Source organism: Camellia sinensis, chromosome 1 (genome assembly GCF_055761805.1).
Source record: "Camellia sinensis isolate YWXY chromosome 1, ASM5576180v1, whole genome shotgun sequence".
In the NCBI taxonomy this organism is placed as follows: Eukaryota; Viridiplantae; Streptophyta; class Magnoliopsida; order Ericales; family Theaceae; genus Camellia; species Camellia sinensis.
In genome coordinates this window covers 238,882,301-238,907,200 of record NC_138961.1, presented here as the reverse complement: position 1 = coordinate 238,907,200, position 24,900 = coordinate 238,882,301, and the positions used below count along the sequence as shown (strand labels likewise).

General features: G+C 41.3%; 1 protein-coding gene across 1 annotated transcript; it reads left to right on the top strand.

Annotated features, from left to right (window-relative positions):
- The first annotated feature begins 8,791 nt into the window (after positions 1 to 8,791).
- LOC145822871 (uncharacterized) lies at positions 8,792 to 10,595 on the top strand. Its single transcript, XM_082921258.1, has 3 exons — positions 8,792 to 9,779; positions 9,858 to 10,196; positions 10,350 to 10,595. Exons 1-3 carry the CDS (start codon positions 9,345 to 9,347, stop codon positions 10,593 to 10,595), a joined length of 1,020 nt encoding a protein of 339 aa, XP_082777384.1. The 5' UTR covers positions 8,792 to 9,344.
- The last annotated feature ends 14,305 nt before the right edge of the window (positions 10,596 to 24,900 follow it).

Here is a 24,900-nt window from a genome sequence, read left to right as displayed (position 1 = left end):
CATATTGTGGTATCACTCCACTGCTGGGTTCGTTGTTCGCATTCTTGAAGCACGTGATTTACCCACGAGATTCTTCGCTTCAGGTTCTGTCATTAAGGTATGGTATGAAATATTTTATCCGCTACGTAATACTTTATTTTACATTGGTATCAGAGCCTAAATGGGTATTTTCGTGCTTATTTCTTTAATCATGTGTATAATTTTATATATATATACACATTGTATGCATGAAAATTAATGAAGGAGGAAGATGAAGTGCAGGGTTTCTGCACTTCCACTTTCATTAGATTGAGAGTGTAAAACACCTTATTTTTATGGTCATTAAACGTTATTTTTGAGACTATAAATGTTTTTATTTTGAAAAATGGAGTCTAACAGTACCAAAATTGGACCAGAAAACACCCCGGAAGGCGGCGCATGAGCCGCACGCAACAGAAGACACCGTCACTGGCGAGCACGCGCTGTCACGCGCCAGGCGCGCTTTGCCACGCACTGTCGCGTCGTCCACGGGCGCGACTTGCGCCCTCCCATGCGCACGTTAGCCGCGCCACTTCGAACCGCGCCACGTGCGCTGCCACGCGTGAGCCTTGCGCTGAGTCGCTTGCCGAGTCGAGTTGGGCCGTTTTCCGCGCCGGCATGGCTGGTTTGACGGCTGGGGATAAGGGTCTGTTTGTTTTTTTTTTTAAATCCAGAATTGCGTTAAATGGTCATAAGTAATTCGTTATAGCTTTGTTTTAAGCGTGGTTGGTGCTGTTAGACTCAGAATTAAATTTTCTATCTTCTGGAAAATTTTCAAAATTTTATGAAAATAAAAAATATTTTTCCTGAAATAATAATTCATTATTTCTGCTTTAAAATGATTTTGGGATTGCATGATTAAGTTTCTGGAGCTGAAATTTTTACTGTAGACTACTGTAATGGTTTACTATTTACTGGTATGATTGTTGTATTTTCCTAGATTCTGGAATATTTATTTATGATTTCATGTGTGTTTATTAATTATTTAAAATTCTAGAAAATTCTAGAAAATTTCAGAAATGATATACTTTCTGTTATGGCATAATCTGAATATTAAATACAGCATATTGTTATTTTTTGCCTAAAGTTTCTAATATGTTGTGATTCGAATAGCATGATTAATTTTTTATTTATTTAAATTCTATTATTAATTGTAACATAGCATGAGTTGATTGTGAATCTACTTTGTGATGCTATTGTATGGAATTAGAATATTTTATCATGCTTTTAGACATGCCATAGTCAGTGAGAGGTTATTCGGTTTAGAGAAATCTTTGTAGACTTACTCCCGAAAACTAATTTACGCATAAATTAAATTAAATTTTGGATAATTGTCACCTGTGGCGCAAGAGATGATTACGAGCATAACGGATTTTCGATCTTGCGACTTATGTAATATTGTCACTATTTAATTTAGATTTTTGTGGCAAAATTATATTATGCTAATCAAATTAATCCCAATGCGAATTTCTCTCTAAATTGACTTAACTTATGGAAGGTAATTTGCTTGACCTAGACTTAGTAGAGATGTTCAAATGTAAACAATGTAATCCTATTCTTTAGATGAGCAAAAGTCTTGGAGATTTTAGGTCAGACCTTAATTAAGTCAAAATAAGGAAACATGACTCAAAGTCGCCGTGTTTTTGTTGCCTTGTTTCGCACAATAAAAACTTATGTGTGAGCTATCGTTAGTGGCACGCTACATAGTTTTGACTGGCGAGTTTTGGAGTTGTGAAATTAGTAAGCCCTCAATAGATCTGTATATGATCTTTGACTATTGAGCTGCACGGATTGACTTTGTATTTTGACTTGTAATGATGTTGCATCATTGGATGAAATAACATTCAAGAGTTACGTCATCCAAGAAATGCGAGCTTAAATGAATTAGTCATTAAGTGTAAGATGAGTAGCCAATATAAGCAGTGTTTTGCTCTCTATCCAACTGTTGGGAGTGAATAAAGCAAAATTTCATGCACTATAATAGTGTGCATTAAAGTATCACTTGAAGTTAAAAAGATTAGCGCTTAATAGCAGAAAAATCTATTAACACTAAGTGAACAGATTAGCGCCAAGTGGCTGCAAAATCTATTAGCATTGCCAACTTGTCTAAGTCTGGACACTTACTGTTTCCACACTTGAGTGTGAGACGTGAAGAGGTGCTTCTTTGTATGATTCCTTTACTAGGCTAACATTTTTGAATAACGTTTACCACTAAGCGCAAACGTTGCAGCATAGTAATGAAAAGGTCAAGGCCGACAAGGTTGTTATGACTCTAAGAATTTGACACATCGCTTGTGAGAGCATTGTGTTGAATAAGGCTCTTCAGCCTAAATTTCGCACTTAAGTTACTTCAGGAGCTGTCATAGATTGATAGCTTATTCTCTCCTTCTTGTGGATAGTAGAATTAATTGCAAGTAATTATGAAGCGAGAAACAGTGATGGCAAGAGGAGTATCGTCATGTTTCAACTAGATGCATTAAAGTGTATGGAGAATAAAATTGACTTGAAGGTGCAAGGGATTAGCACTTACTAGTTAAATTTGCGACTTAGGCGCACTTGATATCTCCATGACATCCTTTTATGATCTAGTGAATATGAATTAGTTGTGAATCATTACCTAGTTGGGCCTAAACCTTTAAAACTTGACTTCGAGAACTCACACATTAGGATGATTGGAATTAGTTTATGACATAGGTCATGAACCGGTGGCTTATTATACTTAATCACATTAATGAGATGATGATAGGATGGTTTGAGTAGGTTTTCTCGGGCCCACTCGCTTGTGACATCCTGCTCTCATGTGAATGTGTAACTTTGTTCGCAATGGTTGCGCACAAGTAAGTAGGTAAGCCGCAGAAGGACATCTGTATTGGTGCATTTAGTCCACTATGATATTTGTGACTAGATATGTGTAAGGGTATGATAGTTAAGCCTCAATCTCGACACATTTATAGATTACGATACGCATCTGAGTCAAGATTATTTGATTTTCCATAAGTCAAAAGTTTTGAGATTATTTTTGACATTACACATATGAGGTTGAGATCAATTAGATAAGAGCTTTTGTGCTTTTAGTTTTGACTAAGGTGGCGAGTATCTATTTGAATTATTTTTTAGAAAGCTCTGTGAAGAGAAATGGATGCTTAGAAAATTAATTATTCCTAGTACTCAGCAACACAAAAGTGTAGTAGAGATAAGGAATTAAGTATTGTTAATGTTAGGTGGATGATGGCATAAAATGTTTCCCAATTGGGAATTGCACTAGTTTGTTGCCTATATCCCCAACTAAGTGCCCTCCATATCAGATTTTACACTCCACTTGAGTAATGGGTTAGCAGAGAGCCATTTATGGGCAATCTGTAACCGTTAAGCAGCTTATCTTTATTTTACTTCTCATAAGTTTGCGAAGTTAAGACTTAGGGTTCTATAGCGCATTATTGTATGATGTCTTGTAAACACATAAGGTTATGTGGTGCATTATTGTATGTTGTCATGTAAACCCTCCGGGTCATGTGCATATAGGTAAGCAGCTTTGTGGTAGTGTAACTAAGCCACATAAAGTTTTCTTAGTAAAGGTAACGTGAATAGAGTTTTGGAACTCTATAAGATAGAGAATTCTAAGCATAGCGCTTTATGTAGCCTAGTTGAGAATGGAAAGAAATTTCCAATATCCTATGGACAGTGGGAGCGATGTGCCTACTAATGGATTAATCCATTAGAAAAGAATACTCTACATTCTTAGTTGTGTGGTAGCAATTGTGAAATTTTTCCACATCATCACTGGGTGATTGAAAGGGAAACATTCATGATTGCTCCGCAAGATGATAAAGAGCCTAGGATAATACCAAAGACTCTAGTCCCCTGTTTTTAGAAAGTGGATTAATGTTGCGCAGTTTAAGACAAAGTCTTTGAGGATTAACTATTTTTATAATTTGGTTGACTTTTCATTATGACGCGAAATTGTTCTAAAGTTATGCGTGATTTGGATAGTCATTGTTGAGGCATAAGGCTTGCTAGATACCGAAAAGTCGCACCATTGAGAAAAGTGTAGACCATGAGAAGATTTTCTCCTGGGGAGTGAGGTTATTTTGACTTAGGCTATGATTGACGTAAGTTTGGAACATTGATTTGTGGACATTGTGACCCAACTTTTTCGTTGGAGAATTGGATAAGTAGATTCATAGGGATTTACTTTCTGCTTTTATAGTGAAAAGGTAGGAGCGCAAAAAGGTTGCTAGTTACAATAAATCTTTTACAGCCTAAAGCAGTTATCCAAATAGTGGTTCTTAGATTTCGTCAAGCCATGATAGGCCAACGATGATCGATGAAGACCACTGAGGTATGATTAATGGTCCAAAAGAAGTTTTTCCTTACTTAATCATTACGAGCCAGGAATTTATAAGGTTATCACCACCTAGGGTAGGCAGTCCTCTGTTTTAGATATGATGGACATGGGTAATGTAATTTATATGCTCGGATGTACGATCCTTAGGGATTGTTTTGGGAGAATTCTCGGTTTGTCTTTGATGACTTACATAAGGAATATCCTAGAATGATTCTAGATTCAAAATTGCAAATCCATTGACTTACCTATCGGTAAAAGTCAGAGCCTTAGCTATTTAGTGAATCCTCGGATTGTCTTTGGGAGAAACATATGACCTATATTCCTTGATCTTTTCTTCATTGTGGGAGCCTAAAGTACGCTATGTGGGCGTATTCGGCATGATAAGTGTTATCTTTAGTAAATGGTCAACTAAGTAGTTTAGACATTAACATTGCTCATTAGACTATGGATAGAATCCTTTACTAGTAGTACATCAATTTGCTCCTTGTAAGATTCAATGCGCTGATTGGGCGCATCTTGAATGGAAGTAGATTGGTCACCAAAATATCTTTAGAGAGGTAATTGCGCAAGAAGTAGTGCTCTTGAATCACTTCATGTGAGGCGCACATGGTGGATTCCGTTGTATATACTTATCGCAAGAGATGCTGATAAGGTATGTGTTTGGAATCTAGAATTGCGCAAGTTGTGGTAAATTTTTTTTTTTAAATTGATCACTTATTTGTTGTGAGATGATGAGATGTTGACACTATTATGGTTTGTGTCATAATGATTAGCAGATGATGATGTCAGCAGGCAAGATTGGCTCACTCACACGAGCAATCGCCCTTGGCGCTTGGGAGCGAGCAAGGATGAGACTAGTGGTTTATTTTTTATTTGGAGCCAAGAAAGGCTTAAATTATCCACTATGTATGTCACCTTCGTTACAACCAAGATGAGGTCGTGTTAAGGACCAAACATGGATGTTAGTACCTACTTTCCATGTTGTGCCTGTTATGATTAGCCAGATGCGAGATCTCATTTGGCGCCTGGAATATGAGCAAATAGAGAATTCGAGTTAGGCGCTAGAAAACGACTAGACTAATATCTGTACGGTGTATCGAGAATGACGTCACTCTTTTAGAAGAGTTACTCCACCGTAACATGTATTCTTACTATATGTGCTTGGCGATCGAGTAATGAGGTGAGAGAATGGATCCCTGTTTCCTCACCGTATGAGTCTTACGTGTCATTATTGATATGCCTTTCATTTATGTACCCTTTTGTGACTTTTGACTATGTCATAAGGTAAGGGGTTGATGTTCTACAACTTTGGTATGTTACATGTGGTCATGTATGATTCGGCCTTAAGGGACATCACTGGGAAAGCGATGGTCACGACCCAAACCTGCCCCTATGGATTTAGCACCGTAACCGGCCAGTAATCCTTGATTACCGAAGGTCTGCTTAACAGTAAAGACAGTAATACAGAGTACAGGGGCTGGCAGAAGCCAAAATAGTAATAAAAGATGTCCAATGAACTGTGACAGTCTGTATGCAAAAAGACTTTTCATACATATACACATTCAGAACCAAACAGTATATACATACATATACAATCATTCAGGTCAGGGACCAAATCCCTACCATAACAGTACAGTATGAGTCCATACAGTCTATACAAAACAGAGACAGAAAGGGGGAATCTAAAACACCCTGAAGCAGCCTTGGCTTGGACACACATGGAACCTCGCAGTGAGGCATGTTGGTTGGCTTGACCAAAAAGGAAGTTTAACCCAATGCTCCTAACTCCGATCCGGTGCCTGCACACCTACACATATAAATATATATATATAAACAGTAAGTTAAAGCCCAGTGAATAACATATGCGTAAAGAGGTTAAGAATGAATGTCCTTTCAGTATTTAAAACAGTCATTTGAACAGTATATCAGTTATTCGATCATAGCAGTCATTAGTGGTACATCCAATAGCAAACAGTACAGTAGGTCTTAACAGACCGAACAGTCAATCAATGGCCATCTTGTCAGTAAACAGTAATGGTTCCAACATGGGAACCGACAGAGATCTCTATGACAGTAGCAGTACAGTACAGTAACAATAAATTGCTATGGATACTGTACGGGGAGGAAATAATTCTCCTCGTATAATCCTGTTGACCAAGTCCACGCTCCTCCGTACGACGTCGCTTTGTCACCTGAAAACACAAACGTGAGCTAGCCGGCGGGTGTGTGCCGGAAACCTCTCCGATGCCTAAGTCAGAAAACTTGACAAATAGACAAAGCTCTAAGTTCTCAGAAAGATTGTGTTCAATTACCTCCTCCAAGGTGATGCTTGTGAGTTTTTATAAGTTTCATATGGCACAATCCTAGTAGGACTTGTACTTCTCCATACAGAGTCCTCCTAGGATTCAATCTCTTAAGGATAATGCTTATCCTTTTACACCCTCCCCCACTGCTTAAACCAAGTGGGATGGTTTTCTTTACGGCCGAACTTCCTTTTGACCGAAATAAACCTTGGCTATACCGGGCCACAGAAGGCCGAACTATCCTTAGCTCGGTCCTCTCCTCCAACTCTTTACTTCGGCTGCCCTGTTCAACCTTGATGCGCTTAGATCAAACTTCCAAGTAACAAGTTCTGACCGACCTAACCATTGTAAGTCACGACCGGACTAACTCTGAGATCGGCCTAACTGTGAGTTGCCTCCAGACCGGAGTAGTTTTACTAATTCTTGGGCCAAAGTAACTTTGTCTTCCCAAGGCCGGAGTAGCTTTACATCCATGAGCCGAAGTAACATTTACTTCTCCCAGCCGGAGTAACATTGCTCTCTGGGCCGGAGTATCCTTTACGGCCTTCTTACTTAGTCCTTCGCGTTTTGGGCCTCAAAGCCCAACTTGCAGCTCGGCCCAATTTTTCCCAAAAATTACCCTCTCAATTGCCCCTTAATTCCATCTGCATAGCATGATTGGGATTACCAGTCCACTGGCCGAGCTAGTGTCGTTTTAAGCTTTTCCAGCCGAGCTAAAAAATACTTTAGCCTCTCCAGCCGAGCTAAAAACTCTCGAGTTTTAAGCCGAGCTAATTTTACTCCTGGCCATGTTTTGTCCGGTCAAAAACGTCTCTTCAATCATAATGTCTGTAACGCTTCCCATTCTTATGGCACGTGGCATGTTTTGGTTGGCTAAGGACGGCTGTCACGCCGTCTCTCGTACTTCGTGAAATTTGAACAGTCCCGCCCAAATTTTGGGCTTTCTAACAAAATCAATCCCTGAGGCTAGGGTCCCTTCACTTTTGCCATTTCTCCATCTTCTCTCTTTGTGTTCTTGCTGCTCGTGTTCTTTCTTTACTGCGACAGTCTTCATCTTCAGTCCTTCCTTATTTAATTCTGGTAAGCAAATCCATTTTCCCTTCATGTTTTTGCTTTTACATTCGTTTTGTGCAACTGTATATCTAGTTTTCGTATGCTTTTTGCAAACATTTTCTCCATTTATCTGCTCTGCTTTTGTACTTTCTATGAAGAAACCAGTAGAACTTGTATATTTTGTAGGAATCTTAGATCCAAAATCACCTAGCAACCGGACTAGAAAACTGTTTGTGTTATGTATGTGGATAGATTCTGAACATAACCGAACTAGAACTTGTAGGAATATCAGTAGTTTCTTCTGACCCACTCTAGCCAAGATAAGATCACCGAACAAGCTTGCTCATACCGAACTCGGTACTTCGGTCTATAACCGAGCTAAGATTTTGGGGCCAAGTCGGCTTTCTTAGTTCTCAAACCGAACTCAGAAAGCCGCCCCTAAGAGCTCAACCGAAGTAATTATACTGTAACCGTTTTTAGGCCTTGGGACTAAACCAGCTTTCTTAGTTTCTTAGACCGAACTCAGGAAAGCTGCCCCTAGACGTTAAACCGGTCTAAACTGCTCAAAACCGAGCTAAGAAACCTTCTGATGAGCCAAGGTAGAACCAGCCAACTAAGCCGAAGTAGGATTTGTATATCTTGCTTATAATTTGTAGCGCGGTCCAACGATCTGTGCTTAACCCCCTTGCTTTCTACTTTGCAGACTTAGGTTGCCCAGGCCCTCCTGCGTGTGCTCAACCGAGCTATTGAGCCAAATTTTTGTACCGAAATAACTTATCCGTAATTTATACAACAAATGGGTAAGTATAGATATTTAGTCGAAACCCCTGGTGGCATGGCCGAATTCAGGCAGGACTACCAGATTCCTGATGATGTTCAACTGGAGTTGGCCAAGAAAGATGCTACTCCCTGGGACAATGAAGGCTTCGTCCCTTTCACCCTTCAATCAATAATTGAAACTGGACTACGGTTTCCTGTCCAACCGCTAATCTGCGAATTCCTTAGGCAGACTAGGCTATGTCCCACCCAACTATCCACCAACACATATCGTATTATAATGGGGATAGCCGCATTAAACCACCAAACCGGACTGAATCTTGGTCTGGCCGAAATATTCCATCAGTATTCCATCGGTTCAAAGAATGCTGGGTGGGTATATTACCTTAGAATTCGCCGCCGCCGAGAGAAGATAATTAAGCATACTCCGGACAAAGATCTCAATGATGATGATTTCTTTTGGGTCTCTGGGAACTTTGAGGATTTTCAAGCTCAAATTCCTGGCCGACCTATAAATTGGAAAATGGGAGAGCCTGGTAATTTTACTTCGGTCTTCTGCTTTGTATGTTATCTCGGTTGTTTAATCTGCTAGCCGAACTAACACTTGTCTTTTTTTTGCAGATTTCGCCCATCTCCACTCCTTGTATAGCTATCCTAACCTCGGCGTTTTGCGAGCCGCATTTCGGGTTAAAGAAAGAGATTGGGCCAAGCTTCTAAATTTCGAACCGACCTACCGTTACAGCGGTCGACGGAAGGCAAAAGTAACCGATTTTCTTCTCGAGGAAGCACCGGAGCCGGACCCCACTTTGCCCGAGATAAGACTTGTTCCATTAACCGCTGAGGAAGAAATGGCAAAGAAGAGCAGAGTCAGGGCCCTTCTAACTTCAACAACTAGAGCCGAAGTAACACCAACTACTGAGGTGCAGCCTGCCGTCGTGGCCCTTCCTTCACAACGGCCCTCTTCGTCTCGCCCTTCAAAACGCGCCCGATCTACGTCAGCCGAACAACAACTTGTTGACGAAGTCGAAACCGTCCCCCAAAGTCCTCAACCTGCCTCCCAACCAGAACAAACTGACCGAGCCCGATCTCCGAAGTGGGCTCCGCCTTTGATCTTCAATGACCGAAACATCAAAGTCACTGATTCGGTCGTGGGTGAAAAAGACCACCAACTGGCCTTTAACCTGGCCAAAAGTGTGTGCCTCCCTAAGGACATGGAGCACCACTTGAAGCAACTGAATACCGAAATGAAATCAATTCGGTCTGTTTCCAAGTCCATGGTCTTGGTAAGTAGCTGTCTGCTTTTTCCTGTCTAAATTTTTCTAACTCTTACTTCGGTTCTAAAGATATCTTTGCTTTGCCAGGCCTTGCAAAAGAACAATGTCACTTACCGGAAAGTCCAAGAGCTCCGCAAAACCACAAGGCAGGCGATGGCGGAAGCCGAAGCAAGGTCGGCCGAACTACAACAAGCCGAAAAGAGAATGGCCGAGCTGGAAGCGGAGAACGGCCGTCTTGCCGATCTAGTTAATTCGGCGGAAGCGGAGAAGCAGAAAGCTGCCATTGTTATGAAGGACAAGTATTTGCGGGAGTTGTTGAAGCTAGAGAAGAGAAAGGACGCCGAACTAAGCGAACTGAAAAAGAATATGGAGGCGGTCGACAAGGGGGGGTACAAGCGAGGTTTCAAGGAGGCCGAGGAGGCCTACGTCAAGCAATGCGATGCCGCAAAGGAGCTTTTCTTCAAGTGCGGCTGGAGGGCGGCTGTGGAGAAGCTCGGTCATGATCAACAGACCGAGGTCTTCAACCCTCCAGAGTACTTTATACCGAAGTCCCTTGCGGGGTACGCGGATGCCATGCAGCAGCAATTCCTTGAAGGTTCAGATACTGACGAAGATTCTACTTCTGGGGGTACTCCAGTTGAAAACGTGGATCAGACAGATCGGCCGGAGTCCAGAGTGGAAGATCTGACTATTGAACAGCCGAATGAAACTGTGGCTCCGGTCGATGCCACCGTTGTGACTGAAGGAGTGCTGCCGCCAGAGACCGGTCTTCCAGTAGATGCCGATGCGGTTTTCGATGCTGAAATTGATGAACTTTTCTCTTAGTTTTTTACTTTTTCTTCTTTGTAACCGAACTAAGCCCCCTTGTAATGACTTCTGTTTGAATAAAAATTTCACTTCTCTTATTCCGGTTATTGTGTGTATGCTTGGGTTTGTAATGTCTTCTATTACTCCAAGTGTTATTTCGGTTTTTGGTTGGTTAAACTATACTTACCAGCCAACCACTCCTTAGCCGATATAATTACTTCGGCTGAGGAGTACAGTGTTGGTTCATTTCAGCCAACCACTCTTCAGTCATACACTTACTTCGGCTGAAGAGCAACAAGTGTTGGTTTAATCCAGCCAACCACTCTTCAGCCATTCACGTACTTCGGCTGAAGAGTAACAAGTGTTGGTTTAATCCAGCCAACCACTCTTCAGCCATACACTTACTTCGGCTGAAGAGTAACAAGTGTTGGTTTATTCCAGCCAACCACTCCTTAGTCATGTACTTACTTCGGCTAAGGAGTACAAAGTGTTGGTTTATTCCAGCCAACCACTCCTTAGTCATGTACTTACTTTGGCTAAGGAGTACAAAGTGTTGGTGTATTCCAGCCAACCACTCTTCAGCCATACACTTACTTCGGCTGAAGAGTAACAAGTGTTGGTTTAATCCAGCCAACCACTCTTCAGCCATACACTTACTTCGGCTGAAGAGCAACAAGTGTTGGTTTATTCCAGCCAACCACTCCTTAGTCATGCACTTACTTCGGCTAAGGAGTACAAAGTGTTGGTTTATTCCAGCCAACCAATGAAGTTAGTTTTTCCAGCTAACTTAAAGTATTTGGTTATTCCGACCAAACGTCCTGCAGCCTGGATCCTTATCCAGGGCTCAGGAAGGGTGTTGGTTTATTCCAGCCAACCCCTAAGTTAGTTTTTCCGGCTAACTTAGAATGAAAGTGCTTTAATCTTTACTAATGCTAACTTTTACGAGGAACAACTTGTGATAAAAAGAATTTCTCGCTTTATTGAAGGAAGAGGAAATTACATATGCTTGAAAAAGAAAAAGCTAAAAGTAAAATAACTTGAGATTGGCCGTGTTCCATGGCCTAGGGATTGTCTTGCCATCCTTGTCTTCTAGGTGGTATGCCCCTTTGCCTGCTAATCCAACCACCTTATAAGGACCTTCCCAATTTGGTCCTAACTTGCCGTCTCCTGGGATTAGGGTGTTTCCCATTACTTTGCGTAGTACCCAATCCCCAATCTTGAATTGTCTTGGATGTACCTTTTTGCTGTATTTTCTGATTAACTCTCGTTGGTAGGCGGCGATGTGAACCATTGCTTTTTCTCTTCTTTCTTCTACAAGGTCGAGTTCTAAGGCTATGGCTTCTCCATTTAAGTCTGGATCAAAATTTTCGGTTCGAATTGTGGGGAGGCCAACTTCTAGTGGGATCACTGCTTCCATTCCATATGCTAAGGAGAATGGTGTTTCTCCTGTTGATCGCCGAGGTGTGGTGCGGTAGGCCCATAAAACATGAGGAAGTTCATCTGCCCACTTGCCTTTTGCCTTCTCTAGCCTTTTCTTTAGTCCATCCAAGACGACTTTATTTGATGCTTCTGCTTGCCCATTTGCTTGGGGATATGCCGGTGTGGAATTGTAGAACTCTATCTTGTACTCTTCACAAAAGCTTCTAAAGATCCTGCCGTCGAACTGAGTTCCATTGTCTGAGATCAGTGCTTTTGGTATGCCAAACCGAGTGATAATATTCTGCCAAACAAACTTCTTCACATCCTTCTCTTTGATTGACGCCAATGCTTCTGCTTCCACCCACTTTGTGAAGTAGTCTGTTGCTGCGAGAAAGAATTTTCTACCTCCGGGTGCTGTTGGAAGTGGTCCTACTATGTCTAAGCCCCACATTGCGAAAGGCCATGGGCTAGTTAAAGGTAGGAGTTCTCTTGCTGGTTGATGTATTTGGTGCGCGAATTTCTGGCATTTTTCACACTTCTTCACATATTTTTCTGAGTCTGCTTGCATATATGGCCACCAGTATCCTTGCGAAATAGCCCTGTAGGCGAGCGACCTTCCCCCTTGATGACTTCCACATACCCCTTCATGTATTTCGAATAGGAAGGCTTCTACTTTGCTGGGATGAACGCACTTGAGGTAAGGCCCAGAGAATGACTTCTTGTATAATGCCAAAGATGGAGATAGCCAAAATCGCTGCGACTTTGCCCTTATTTTGTTGGCTTCTTTTTTCTCTGCTGGTAGGATGCTGTCTTTTAGGAACAGGATGATGGGATCCATCCATGAAGGGCCTAATTCAGTGCAATATACTTCTTCTGCTTCGGGGTCTTCTATACTTGGTCTTGGTAAGAAGTCGATGAGTAATGGATGAGGGATCGATGTATCTGCCATTGAGGCCAGGCCTGCTAGCTCGTCCGCTCGGCTGTTTTCCTCCCTGCCAATTTGTTCTATCCTTACCACATCAAACTTCTTGATCTCTGTTCTGACTAACTCTTGGTACTTGGCCATTCTGTCGTCCTTTGCTTCGTATTTGCCCGAAATTTGGTTTACCACCAGCAGAGAGTCACTGTATACCATTAGTTCGGCTGCTTTCATGAAGTGTGCTGACTTGAGTCCTGCGATAAGCGCCTCATACTCTGCTTCATTGTTGGATGCTGGGAAGCCAAGGTTGATTGCTTGCTCTATAACCAGGCCGTCTGGAGAGATGAGGACTATGCCAAGCCCTGCACCATGTCGGTTGGATGCTCCATCCACAAAGAGCTTCCACATCTCTCCAACAAATAGTTTCCAGCATGTGGAAGGGTCAGACGATGCCGTGGGGTCAAGGATGGTGTTTTCTTCAAAGTCCATATTGGCTGTCTGCCCTTCGTCCTCTGTTTGAACTGCTGGTGAGCCTTTGTTTGGCTCTTCCTTGTCGTCCTTAATGTGGTCTGCCTTTGTGCTTGATGGACTACTTTCCACTAGGGGTTGCGCTATTCCGGCGTCAACTTCCGTCCCTAGTTTGGTCGATGGACTATCTTTCACTAGGGGTTGCGCTATTCCGGCGTCAACTTCCATCCCTAGTTCGGTTGAGTCAGTCAGGTCGACTGGACAGATATGATGACTTCCAGGAGTAAACTCTGCGACGAAGTCTGCCAAAGATTGAGCTTTTATTGCCTGAGTTGGTGACTGATGAAGTTTGGATCAATGCCTGGCATGTCGTAAGGTGTCCAGGCAAACACTTCGATATTAGAAGTCAAGAATTCCATGACCTCTAATCTCTCAGCGCTGGACAAAGATGAGCCAAGCAAGAAGAACTTATCCGGGTTCTTCTCATCTATTTTTACCTCCACCAAGTCTTCCACCGCTTTCTGATTAGCTTCTTTGCCGATGTCAGCGAATAGTTCGTTACTCTCTGGTTCTTCCACCGAATGAACGTATCCTTTGGCGGCTCGGCTTCCATTTGCTGTGGCGAAGCACTGTTTTGACATGATCTGATCGCCATAGACTTCTTCAATTATACCGGCGTCACTGGGGAACCGCATTACCTGATGGTAAGACGACGCCACCGAACGCATGGCATGCAGCCATGTTCTGCCCAGGATGATGTTGTAGGTGGAGGGGACCTTCAATACCCAGAACTCCACCTGTTTTGATACACTTCCAGCTCTGACTGGAAGGATTATTTTGCCGACAGGCCACTCTGGCATGGAGTTGAATCCAATCAGGGGAGAAACTGCAGGTGCCAAGTCTTTGTCTTGCAACTTTAGTTGTTTGAATGTGTCGTAATACATGATCTCACATGAACTACCCTGGTCAATCAGAATCCGCTTGACGTCAAAATCCTTGACTCGGAGAGTGACAACTAGGGCATCATTATGGGGGCAGTAAATTCGTTCCAAGTCCTTATCCGAAAAGGACATGACGTTTGTTGCCTCTGTCCTCCCCTTCTTGATGGTGGGTTGGGAACTTAATACTTCCCTAAAGTGTTCAGCCTTCTTGATTGAACCTCTAAGCTCGCATACGCGCTCAGGTTCAAAAATTCCATGAATTACATTGATAATGCCTTGTGGTGGTGCGTCGTTTGGCATTCTGTTGGGTTGGTCATGATCTTGGGGGGCCGGTTGCGCTCCTCCTTCAATGTATTCGTCCAAGTGGCCTGCTGCCACCAATTCTTCTAAATGCTGTCTTAGGGGCGTGCAATTCTCAGTTCGGTGCCCCTTTTCTTTGTGGAAGGTGCACCGTGATCTGTCGTCGTAATTCTTCTGAGCTTCTCCAAGCTTGGCTGGCCACTTGACAAAAGGCTCATCCTTGATTTCGCTCAGAATCCGATATATTGGTTTTTTGAACACCGTGGTTATGGCAGTGCGAATTCTTAGCCATCTTTTGTCTGGGTCTTCTCCGTTATCTCGTCTGCCACGTCCATTTTTGTTACTTCGGTCCACCGTATTAACCTTTGCTGAGGTTTTCTTTTCTGGTACCGTGGCCGCACTTGTTTTGGCTTTGGAACGTGCGCCATCTTCTTCTACCCTGATGTGCTGATGCACTCTCTCCATCAGGGCTTCCATGGTGAGGGGTGGCGTCATGGTAATTGAATCCCTTAGTCGGTTCCCTACTGGTAGGCCTCTTTTATATTGCGCAATGGCTAGATTGGTGGGGCAGTCTCCAATCTGGTTGAATGTCTCCCAGTAGCGACTGTTGTAAGATCTGAGAGTTTCTTTCTCACCCATGTCAATGGAGAGTAGCTGGTCTATCTCCACCGGTGTTTTAGTATTTGTCCGAAACCTTGTTACGAATGCTTCTGCCAATTGGGCCCAGGAGGCTATGCTACCTTCTGGGAGCTTTTCGAACCAAGTCAAGCCCAGGTCGCCCAGACTTGATGGGAAAAGTATGCACATTAAGGCCTCGTTTCGCCTGTACACGGCCATGACTTGGCGAAAGTGGCTCAAGTGTGAATACGGGTCCGTCTTCCCTTCATATGTATTGAACTTCGGCTGAAGGAAGCCTGATGGTAGGGGAGCGTTTTCGATCGCTGGGACAAACGGCGAAGTCTGTAGCCTTGCCAATGCTTTGTCCGCTGGTTCGTAGGCCGGTTGCGGTATTGGCATTCCAACCTCGACGCTTCCATGCGTTCGAGGAGCCAACCGTTGTAGGGCCGAAATTCGGTGTGGATCCCTTGCCCTGGCATCCTCCTTGCATCGTGCTTTTTCTTCTAGCACGGTTCGTAAGTCGGATGACCTGGGTAGCTCGGTTTGTCTGGATCTGGTTTGGTGTGAATGTGAAGGCCAATACGTACTTCCTTCAGTATATGATCTTTCGGATCTCGTCCTCTCAGACCTGGAGTGACGAGTTCTTGAAGATAAGGAGTGAGTGTCGCCTGTCCTGAGGCTTCTGCTCTCTCCTTGGGAGGGCGTAGTATTCCTACTACGATTCTCTGAGTGGCGAGGGGGCGTTTTATGCTTGCGCCCCTCTCCTGTCGCCACATCTTTGGTCTTTATCTGGCGTTTTAAAGTCTCCATGTCCGCCGCCATCCTTCGAATTAGTTCATCCTGTTCCTTTACGCGATCTTCCAGGGCTTGAGGATCAATCCTCCTCCTTTGCCTGTCGGGACTTTGAGAGTGACGAGGGCTGCCATTCCGCCTTCCCCTGCCACTCCTCCTGGAATTATGTTGTTGGGGCTCCAAGTCCGCCATGGGAGGGACAGCAGGTAATCCCTCACGCCTTGCGCCCCCTTCTGGAGTTAGTCCGTCGACGGCGGACTGCGGCAAGTCTTCAATGTGTGCCATTGAATGAGAAAAGGAGAAGCTTAGTCAAGAGGTTTTTGTTCTTGTCTGTTGTTCCCACAGACGGCGCCAATTGTACGGGGAGGAAATAATTCTCCTCGTATAATCCTGTTGACCAAGTCCACGCTCCTCCGTACGACGTCGCTTTGTCACCTGAAAACACAAACGTGAGCTAGCCGGCGGGTGTGTGCCGGAAACCTCTCCGATGCCTAAGTCAGAAAACTTGACAAATAGACAAAGCTCTAAGTTCTCAGAAAGATTGTGTTCAATTACCTCCTCCAAGGTGATGCTTGTGAGTTTTTATAAGTTTCATATGGCACAATCCTAGTAGGACTTGTACTTCTCCATACAGAGTCCTCCTAGGATTCAATCTCTTAAGGATAATGCTTATCCTTTTACACCCTCCCCCACTGCTTAAACCAAGTGGGATGGTTTTCTTTACGGCCGAACTTCCTTTTGACCGAAATAAACCTTGGCTATACCGGGCCACAGAAGGCCGAACTATCCTTAGCTCGGTCCTCTCCTCCAACTCTTTACTTCGGCTGCCCTGTTCAACCTTGATGCGCTTAGATCAAACTTCCAAGTAACAAGTTCTGACCGACCTAACCATTGTAAGTCACGACCGGACTAACTCTGAGATCGGCCTAACTGTGAGTTGCCTCCAGACCGGAGTAGTTTTACTAATTCTTGGGCCAAAGTAACTTTGTCTTCCCAAGGCCGGAGTAGCTTTACATCCATGAGCCGAAGTAACATTTACTTCTCCCAGCCGGAGTAACATTGCTCTCTGGGCCGGAGTATCCTTTACGGCCTTCTTACTTAGTCCTTCGCGTTTTGGGCCTCAAAGCCCAACTTGCAGCTCGGCCCAATTTTTCCCAAAAATTACCCTCTCAGATACCATGAATACAGTTCGCAAATAGAACAAGCATTCATTCAGTAAGAAATATCATTTCAGAAAACAGTACAGTAGATCATTCAAAAAATATTCGTGATTGAATATATCTTTACAGCATTGTTACTCACAGAGTTCTAGGCTACAGATAGGCTAGTGAGCGTCCTCGGATGCCAACTCTACACAGTTACAGGATGAACACACACTAAGTTGCACATTTGGGAAACAATAACTTAGTCCCTAACTTGACTCGGTGTGGTTCTATATCATTATCCTCATTAAGATGCCTTAAACTAGGCCTAGGAATGCCTAGGATGGAATGAGGATGCAAAGATGCACTTTAAAACACTTTACAGATTTTTTTAGAAAACAGGGGTCTCGCTCGAACGTGGCTTTCTACGCTCGAGTGGACATGCAGACAAGGGAGCTCCGCTCGAGCGTGACTTTTCTCGCTTGAGCAGACTGCAAAAGTACTGGATGCATGAAATTCACGCTCGACGGGCGCTCGACCCCCGCTCGAGCTTGAGACACAAGTCCTCGCTCGAGCGTGCATTTCCTCGCTCGAGCGGACTATAAACACATGCAAAATACTGGATACACGCATTTACGCTCCAGCGTCACTTTACTCGCTCGAGCGGATTGCATGAACCCAGAGTGTACACTTGAGCGTAGAGTTCCTCGCTCGAGCGTGGGTCCAAATTCTGGAATTTCCAGATTGGACCTACAAGCTCAAAATCAACTTTTAAAGCATCAAATCCGATCCTTTTGGGCTAATTTTCTGGAAAACACTTTAAAACTCATAATATGACATGTTTTCAAGATCAATTTGAAAAATCAAAGCCCAAAGGTAGTTCAATTAAACACCATTTTTTAAAAATAAACTTCAAGAACAAGCTCAAACATAACATGCATGTATTCAATTGAATTCGAAGCTTCCAATGCATAATCAAATGAGTTAAAACTTTCAAAAACATGATGAATTCATGAACTATAGTCAAGATATGGGCATGCATGTGGAAATTCATGAAGAACAATCTCAAAATGCAAGAATATGTACATGCATGCATGATCTAGCTCTCAATTTAACATTTTAAACCAATTCTTGACAGTAATCTCCAAATTTCCATGAATCATACAAGACACAACTTGAATACAAATTCAAGAAGATGATTCTCCTACCTTAGGTCTCAATTCAAGATGTAGGAGCTCAAATATGCAATCATCTCTTCAATTCTTCTAATTCTCCTAGCAAAACTTGTTGAAAACAATTCTCTCCTAAGTCTCTCTCTCTCTCTAGACGGTTTTGGACTTGAGGAAATGGCTGAAGAAATGTTAATGCTAGCATATAGAAATCAAATAAAAGGCTCATGAACTAGTCCATTAAGTGGCATCTTGGTAATAAAGCCAAACCAATGCAATTTAACCTTATTTAATCTAATTTAATCATACCAAATCAAATTTCAATTAAACATACCATAAAATCACATAAATTCTAATTAATATGAAACACTAATTAATTTCTGGTTTGGCCGCCGATAAGGCCTTCAATTTGCAGTTTAAAACATAAAACATGAACAGATCATTTAGCAGTCAAACAGATAGATTGCAATTAAACTAATACACTCAATCAATCAGTTATTTAACATGCTTAATCATAGATCAGCACTAATCAGTGGTGAGAGTTGTCACAGCGGTCAATCCTAAACTAAATGGTATGAGGGCAAAGGGAAGATCATCTAGTATTACACCACTATTGTATATTCACTGCCGGCAACTCACATCGCTTTGTATGGGAGGCGGATTGAGTGTGAATGTATTGCAAGAATTGAGAGGGTCAAACATGATCTTTTTTTGAGGGATTAGAGATGTTTTTTGGACTGGTGTAATTAGATGGGTCTAGGGTATATGAGACACTATTTCTGTTCTTTTTGGGTTGATGGCTCTATGCTGGCTCATTTTGAGTTTCTAATATAGAGCTCCCACATGCAGGTGTTCTCAGTAGTCGCACGGTGCATTGGCTAGTGTGAGATTATTCATTTTTGGGGAGATTGAGATAGAGATGTGGCAGTGTCATGCCAACTCATGTGCGAGTGGAAGATATTAGAAATTGGGCGCCCATGTGGCATGACCCTTTGAACCTTTTGAACCGTATCCATGTAAGTTTGAATTTGAATTCAAAACTTATTTGGATAACCACTCATGATATCTATATCTATAAACTGATATGGATAGATTGATATATATGGTTATATATCTGATTATATATTTATATAATATATTGATATCATATATACGTTATGTGGTTTTTACCCATAACTTTTTTCCTAGACTCTCTAGCTCTCTCCCATGAAGAGAACGATCCAGCCTTTACACTGTGACTAGTGTGGGTGATACTCATATTGTGGTATCACTCCATTGCTGGGTTCGTTGTTCGCATTCTTGAAGCACGTGATTTACCCACGAAATTCTTCACTTCAGGTTCTGTCATTAAGGTATGGTATGAAATATTTTATCCGCTGCGTAATACTTTGTTTTGCATTAAATAATTTCATTTTTTTGTTATGCAGGTTTACATGGCTCATGGTTTGGTGACAGGAAATGAATGGTTTTTTTACTTCTTTTTGGATGATTGTAACTTTTTTTTTTTGGGATACACAATGTTTGTTGGATGACTGTAACTTTTTTTTTTTTTTTTTGGATGCACAATGCTTGTTGGATGACTGTAACTTTTTTATTTTTGGAACTCTTGTATGATTGTCACTTGGATGCACGATGTTTTCTTATGTTTTATGTGTAAGTTAGATAATTTATGCCCATTAGATGCACAATGTTTTGGGTGATATTGAATTATGTCAATTAGAACCAATATTGCACTTGTATGTTGAATTATGTCCAGGTTGCACTTGTATTATGAATTATGAAACCAATATCATAGATGGAACCAATATTGAATTATGTCCAGGTTAAATTATGCCCATTGCTATGAAACCAATATTGCACTTGTATGTTGAATTATGTCCAGGTTACACTTGTATTATGAATTATGAAACCAATATTGCACTTGTATGCATTTCATAGATGGAACCAATATTGAATTATGTCCAGGTTGAATTATGCCCATTGCTATGAAACTAATATTGCACTTATATGTTGAATTATGTGTAGGTTGCACTTGTATTATGAATTATGAAACTAATATTGCACTTGTATGCATTTCATAGATGGAACCAATATTGACTGATGTCCAGGTTGCACTTGTTTCATAGTTGCACTTGTATGTTGAAAATTTGTAAAATTTCAAACCACCAAACCGATTCGTATCCATCCGCCAAATCCGCATCCGCCGGATTGGCGAACGGATGCGGATTGATTTTCTCCAATCCGCCAATCTGGCTGACGGATGGCGGATTGGAGGTTTCATGGCCGCAACCGATTCGCACCCACCCCTACTTAACACACATTTTTTGGCCTCACTTTTATCACTTTTTGTTATATACACACCTTAATACACTTTTTTAGCCATCCCACTGTGAATGCTCTAAGAATTAGGGTGGCTCCAAATGTCATTAGAGTAACTAGTGAAAAGCGGTGTTATGTATGGAATGTGAAAAAATTAATAAAATATTTTTATATAAAATAATATAAATAGTTAAATTTTTATATATAAATTATGAAAATTTATAATTTAAGTTTTACAATTTTATCACAATTTATATATTAATTTTTAATTTATCATAATTTTAATCACGTAACTTCAACCCTCTTATTAGAATTGTAAACTTGGGCGAGTTCAACTCAAACAATTTCAGTAAAGCTTGAAATTTTTTAAAGATTAGGTAACATAGTTCGATGAGGACTTATGTAAAATTTAAAATTTTGAATAAATTTGAGTAAACTTGGGTAGAGACACCAAATAATCTGAGTAATTGAAACAAAATTGTATATATAAAATTATTTGTTAATTTATTTTTTTAATAATAAATAAGATTAATTAAAAATTTAATATTAATGAACAAAAGAAAAAGTAATATGCTTAAGTTTTTTTAATAGATTTGTTTTTTTATTATGTTTTAAAAAATGCACCTTTCAGAAAGGAGTGTCAAATATGTTGATATAAAAAAAAAATTACATTTTATAATGGTATAAAATAATTTAAATATGATTTTTAAGAAATTATTTTTAATTTAAAAATTACAATAAAATATTTAAATATAATAAAATTAAATTTTTTACAAAATAAAAATATATGGATAAATAAATATTAAAAAAAAGATAAGAAGAAAATTAAAATGCTATTCTCATTCAACCTGAAAATAATTCTAGATGGCTAATAAAATTTTCACTTATAATCCTCATTTTGTTTTTAATAAAAAAAAGATATTTCTCAAACCATCACTTTTAATAAAAAAAATTAACATTTATTTCTATTTGTTTTAGCAAAAGTCACTTTTTAGCCATTTTGAGCAAAAAAAATTCATTTTAGTTTGTTTAATTGACAATTAAGATTAAAAAAAAATTAATAGGATTCACCATATTTCGCAAGTGCTAAAAACATCCAGATGAATGATAAGAAAAATGTTTAAAACTTATAAAAAACATTCACAATTGTACTCACAAACAATGATGTGATATCATATGTATCAACTCTTAATTTGCCATACACTCAATAACATAGGATCCCAACTCTCCTGCCACATATGAGTGAAAGTGTGGACTATAATATTTGCTGGAATAATAAATTATTACGTATAACTCTATTTTTTTTAGGGGAATTGACCAGTAAATCCTATATTCCCATCTTATAGACCATATGATCCTAATTGTTTTTTTTGTAACCGTTTAGTCCCGTTGAGTGTATGTGGACCATTTTGCCATTGACGCCTTAAATTTAGGGGTGGGTTCGTGGGACGCGCGTGGGTTTGTGGAATGGGGGTGTGATTGTGTGTCTCGTAACAATTACAAAATGTACTAATTAATTTTTTTAGTTGCTGCCAGTGATGTGGGTCAGTTCTGAGCTCACGTGACACTGCGTAACCCGACCCACGAAACCGTTCTAAATTCTTTGTTCGATGTATTTGGGGGTTTCTAAGATTTCGTTTTTGGGATTCGACGTGAAACGCAGAATCTGATACGATCATCCCCTTGTGTCATTTGAAATTCAAATTTCGTTGATTGCGGAACCAACGACCCTGATTTTGGAAATATTTGACGCATTCATTTTTTGCATAATAGAATCTTTAGGGTTCGAAATCCTTTATTCGTGGTGGCCAAGAACCCTAATACATTCCGTGGAACTGGTTGTCGCTCTGCGAACATTGCAGATTAGTCTGAGGTTTGTTTGGCTGGGGGTACGGAAAAGTATTTGAAATGCCTGACACTGGTAAGTTGGTAATGGATTGGGTTATTATTTTACGTTTAGCATTATATATTGACGTGGTTAGGGATTTTGGTTTGAGTCGATCATGGTATGTGTTACTCCGCACAGTCAAATATGATATGTAGGTATGATTGTCGTTGCAATTTGTTTAGTAATGGCGTGTTTCTGAGGATTTGTTTGTTGTGTTATTTGAATAAAGTTTTGGTTGGTTTTGAAACGTAGGCAAAATTGTACTTGTAGTGCCAGTGTGGGGTATGTGTTTGAAGTTTTGTGTGAAAAGGATTAGTTATGGTGTGGGGTTTTTTACTGTCGAGGGAAAAGTGCTTTGTGTGAGGGGACCACATGCACCTGGGTGTGGGGATGGAATTATTTTTTTTGTGTGTGTGGAAGTTGTGTGGACGTGGAATGTGTATGCTAGTGTCAAATGGTATGTATTATGTTGCTTTATCACTAACATTGTTGGTCAAAGGGTTTGTTGATGTGTGTGGTGTACGCGGGCGTTATGTGAATGTGTTGTGAACATTTTTTTGTTGGAGTTGTAAGTAATTTTGTTAAGTGACATGTTTTTTTTTTTTCAGATTGTGTTTTTGTGAATGGGTTGGGTAATGTATGTTTATGTGAATTTCTGAAATTTGTCAGTTTGTGGTGAAGTTGTATTTGTTGCTTATGTGAGTTGTGGAACTGTAGATGTTAATTCTGCTGGGTCTCGGTGGACACGGTCATGTGAACGTAAAAGGCAAGAGGCATTGGGCTTGTCATCGAGAAGAAAAGTCGGGGTGAACATGCCTGGACGAGTCCTGTTTAAGCAGCCCAATATTGTCAGCCGGTCCGTTGGTGCTAGAAAGGGTGTCAAACCACGGCTCAATTTCCGGTCTAACGTTGCTGGGATCATTAAATTGGTTTACGCAGTCAATTTGCGGGAAGTGCACCTGGCATACTTGAGAAGGACACCGTTTTGGATTATGATTGAAGCTATATTAATGAACCAGATTGATCACACAGAGTTCCGAAAAGGCGACGATCTGATCGTGCGTATCCTAAGGTCATACAGTGTACGGGAAGGCAAGTTTGTTCTGGGTGGTCATGGAGTTGACTTGACGGATGAGGATATGAAGCTGTTGTTTGGGCTGCAAGGTGGTAATGCATTCCTTGATTTGACGCCACGACCAAGGCCTGCGTCTGATTTTGTCCAGCGTAGGTGTCCAGGGACAAGTAGGATAACGGCCAAACTTGTGAAGGATTTGCTGATGGAGGCCTTGGTGGGGGACACCCCGAACGATCATGAGGATACGGCCAAGTTTATTTGTCTGTATGTGTGTGGGAAGCTTTTGTTTGCCACGTCCGGAGAGACCATTAGTTGGACCCTGATACGGTATGTGGACAACTTTGACGCCATGAAATTATATGATTGGGGTGCAGCTGTACGTAATATGCTCATGTGTTCGGTAAGGGACTTCCATCGGACACCGGAGAAAGTTACCGGATGCGTAGTTGCTTTAACGGTACGTGTACAACCTGTCTGTGGGTAGTTAATTTCTTGGCTAAAATAAGTTTATGGTTTTTGTTAAGGTTTTGGAGTGGTTGTTATTATGGTTTGGTTGTTTCATGCTTGTTTGTGGTGCAGTTCTGGTTGTGTGAACATACAAACATTGTGAAGCCGAAATATGGTCACAGGTTCCCCAGATTCTTGAGATGGGACGTTGGTGAGCTGCTATCTACTTCACAAGGTCTGAAGCTGTCCGAGACAAATAAGTTTGAGGTAATTATTTATGAATCGTTGAGTTTTTTTTCAGGTTATATTGTGTTCCCATGCTGTTGTTGTTATGTGTGGTTGCACTGATGTTTGGTTGTAAAATATGCTGTTTTGGCTAGGTGATCACGGACGAGTTGAGCGTACAGGTGCACGAAGTGGCAATGTTGGAGGGGGAGGGTATGTTGGGGGAAGGTAATGTGGGTCTGGTTGAAGAAGAGGGTGGTAAAGTGACAGGGCTGGCTGTTAGTGGGACTGCAGAAGTGGCTGTTACAGTGGAGGGCAGGAGCTATGGTAAGCAGTGTAGTGGGAGCATACATAAGGAAGACGTTAATGTGCCGTTTGGCGTGCGTAGTGTGGAACGTGGGGATGTATCCAGCGTGGTGGTGGAGGGTGGGGATGGTAAGTTCTTACCCCCGTTCAGTAGTCCGACCGGGAAGAGCAATTGTGGACATGTTGGTTCAAGAAGTCCTGATTTTATAACTGTGGATGCAGGAGACAGCAAAGTTGTAATGGAATTGAAGAACGAAGTTGAAAGATTGAAAAGGAAGAATGAGATGCAATCAGT

What these genes read in the sequence shown, in the direction of transcription:
- LOC145822871 (XM_082921258.1), top strand. Translation starts at nt 9,345, where the DNA reads ATGGCAAAGAAGAGCAGAGTCAGGGCCCTTCTAACTTCAACAACTAGA. An exon ending in TTTCCAAGTCCATGGTCTTG is followed by an intron (nt 9,780 to 9,857) that starts GTAAGTAGCTGT and finishes TTGCTTTGCCAG; the next exon opens with GCCTTGCAAAAGAACAATGT. An exon ending in AGGAGGCCGAGGAGGCCTAC is followed by an intron (nt 10,197 to 10,349) that starts GTCAAGCAATGC and finishes GATGCCATGCAG; the next exon opens with CAGCAATTCCTTGAAGGTTC.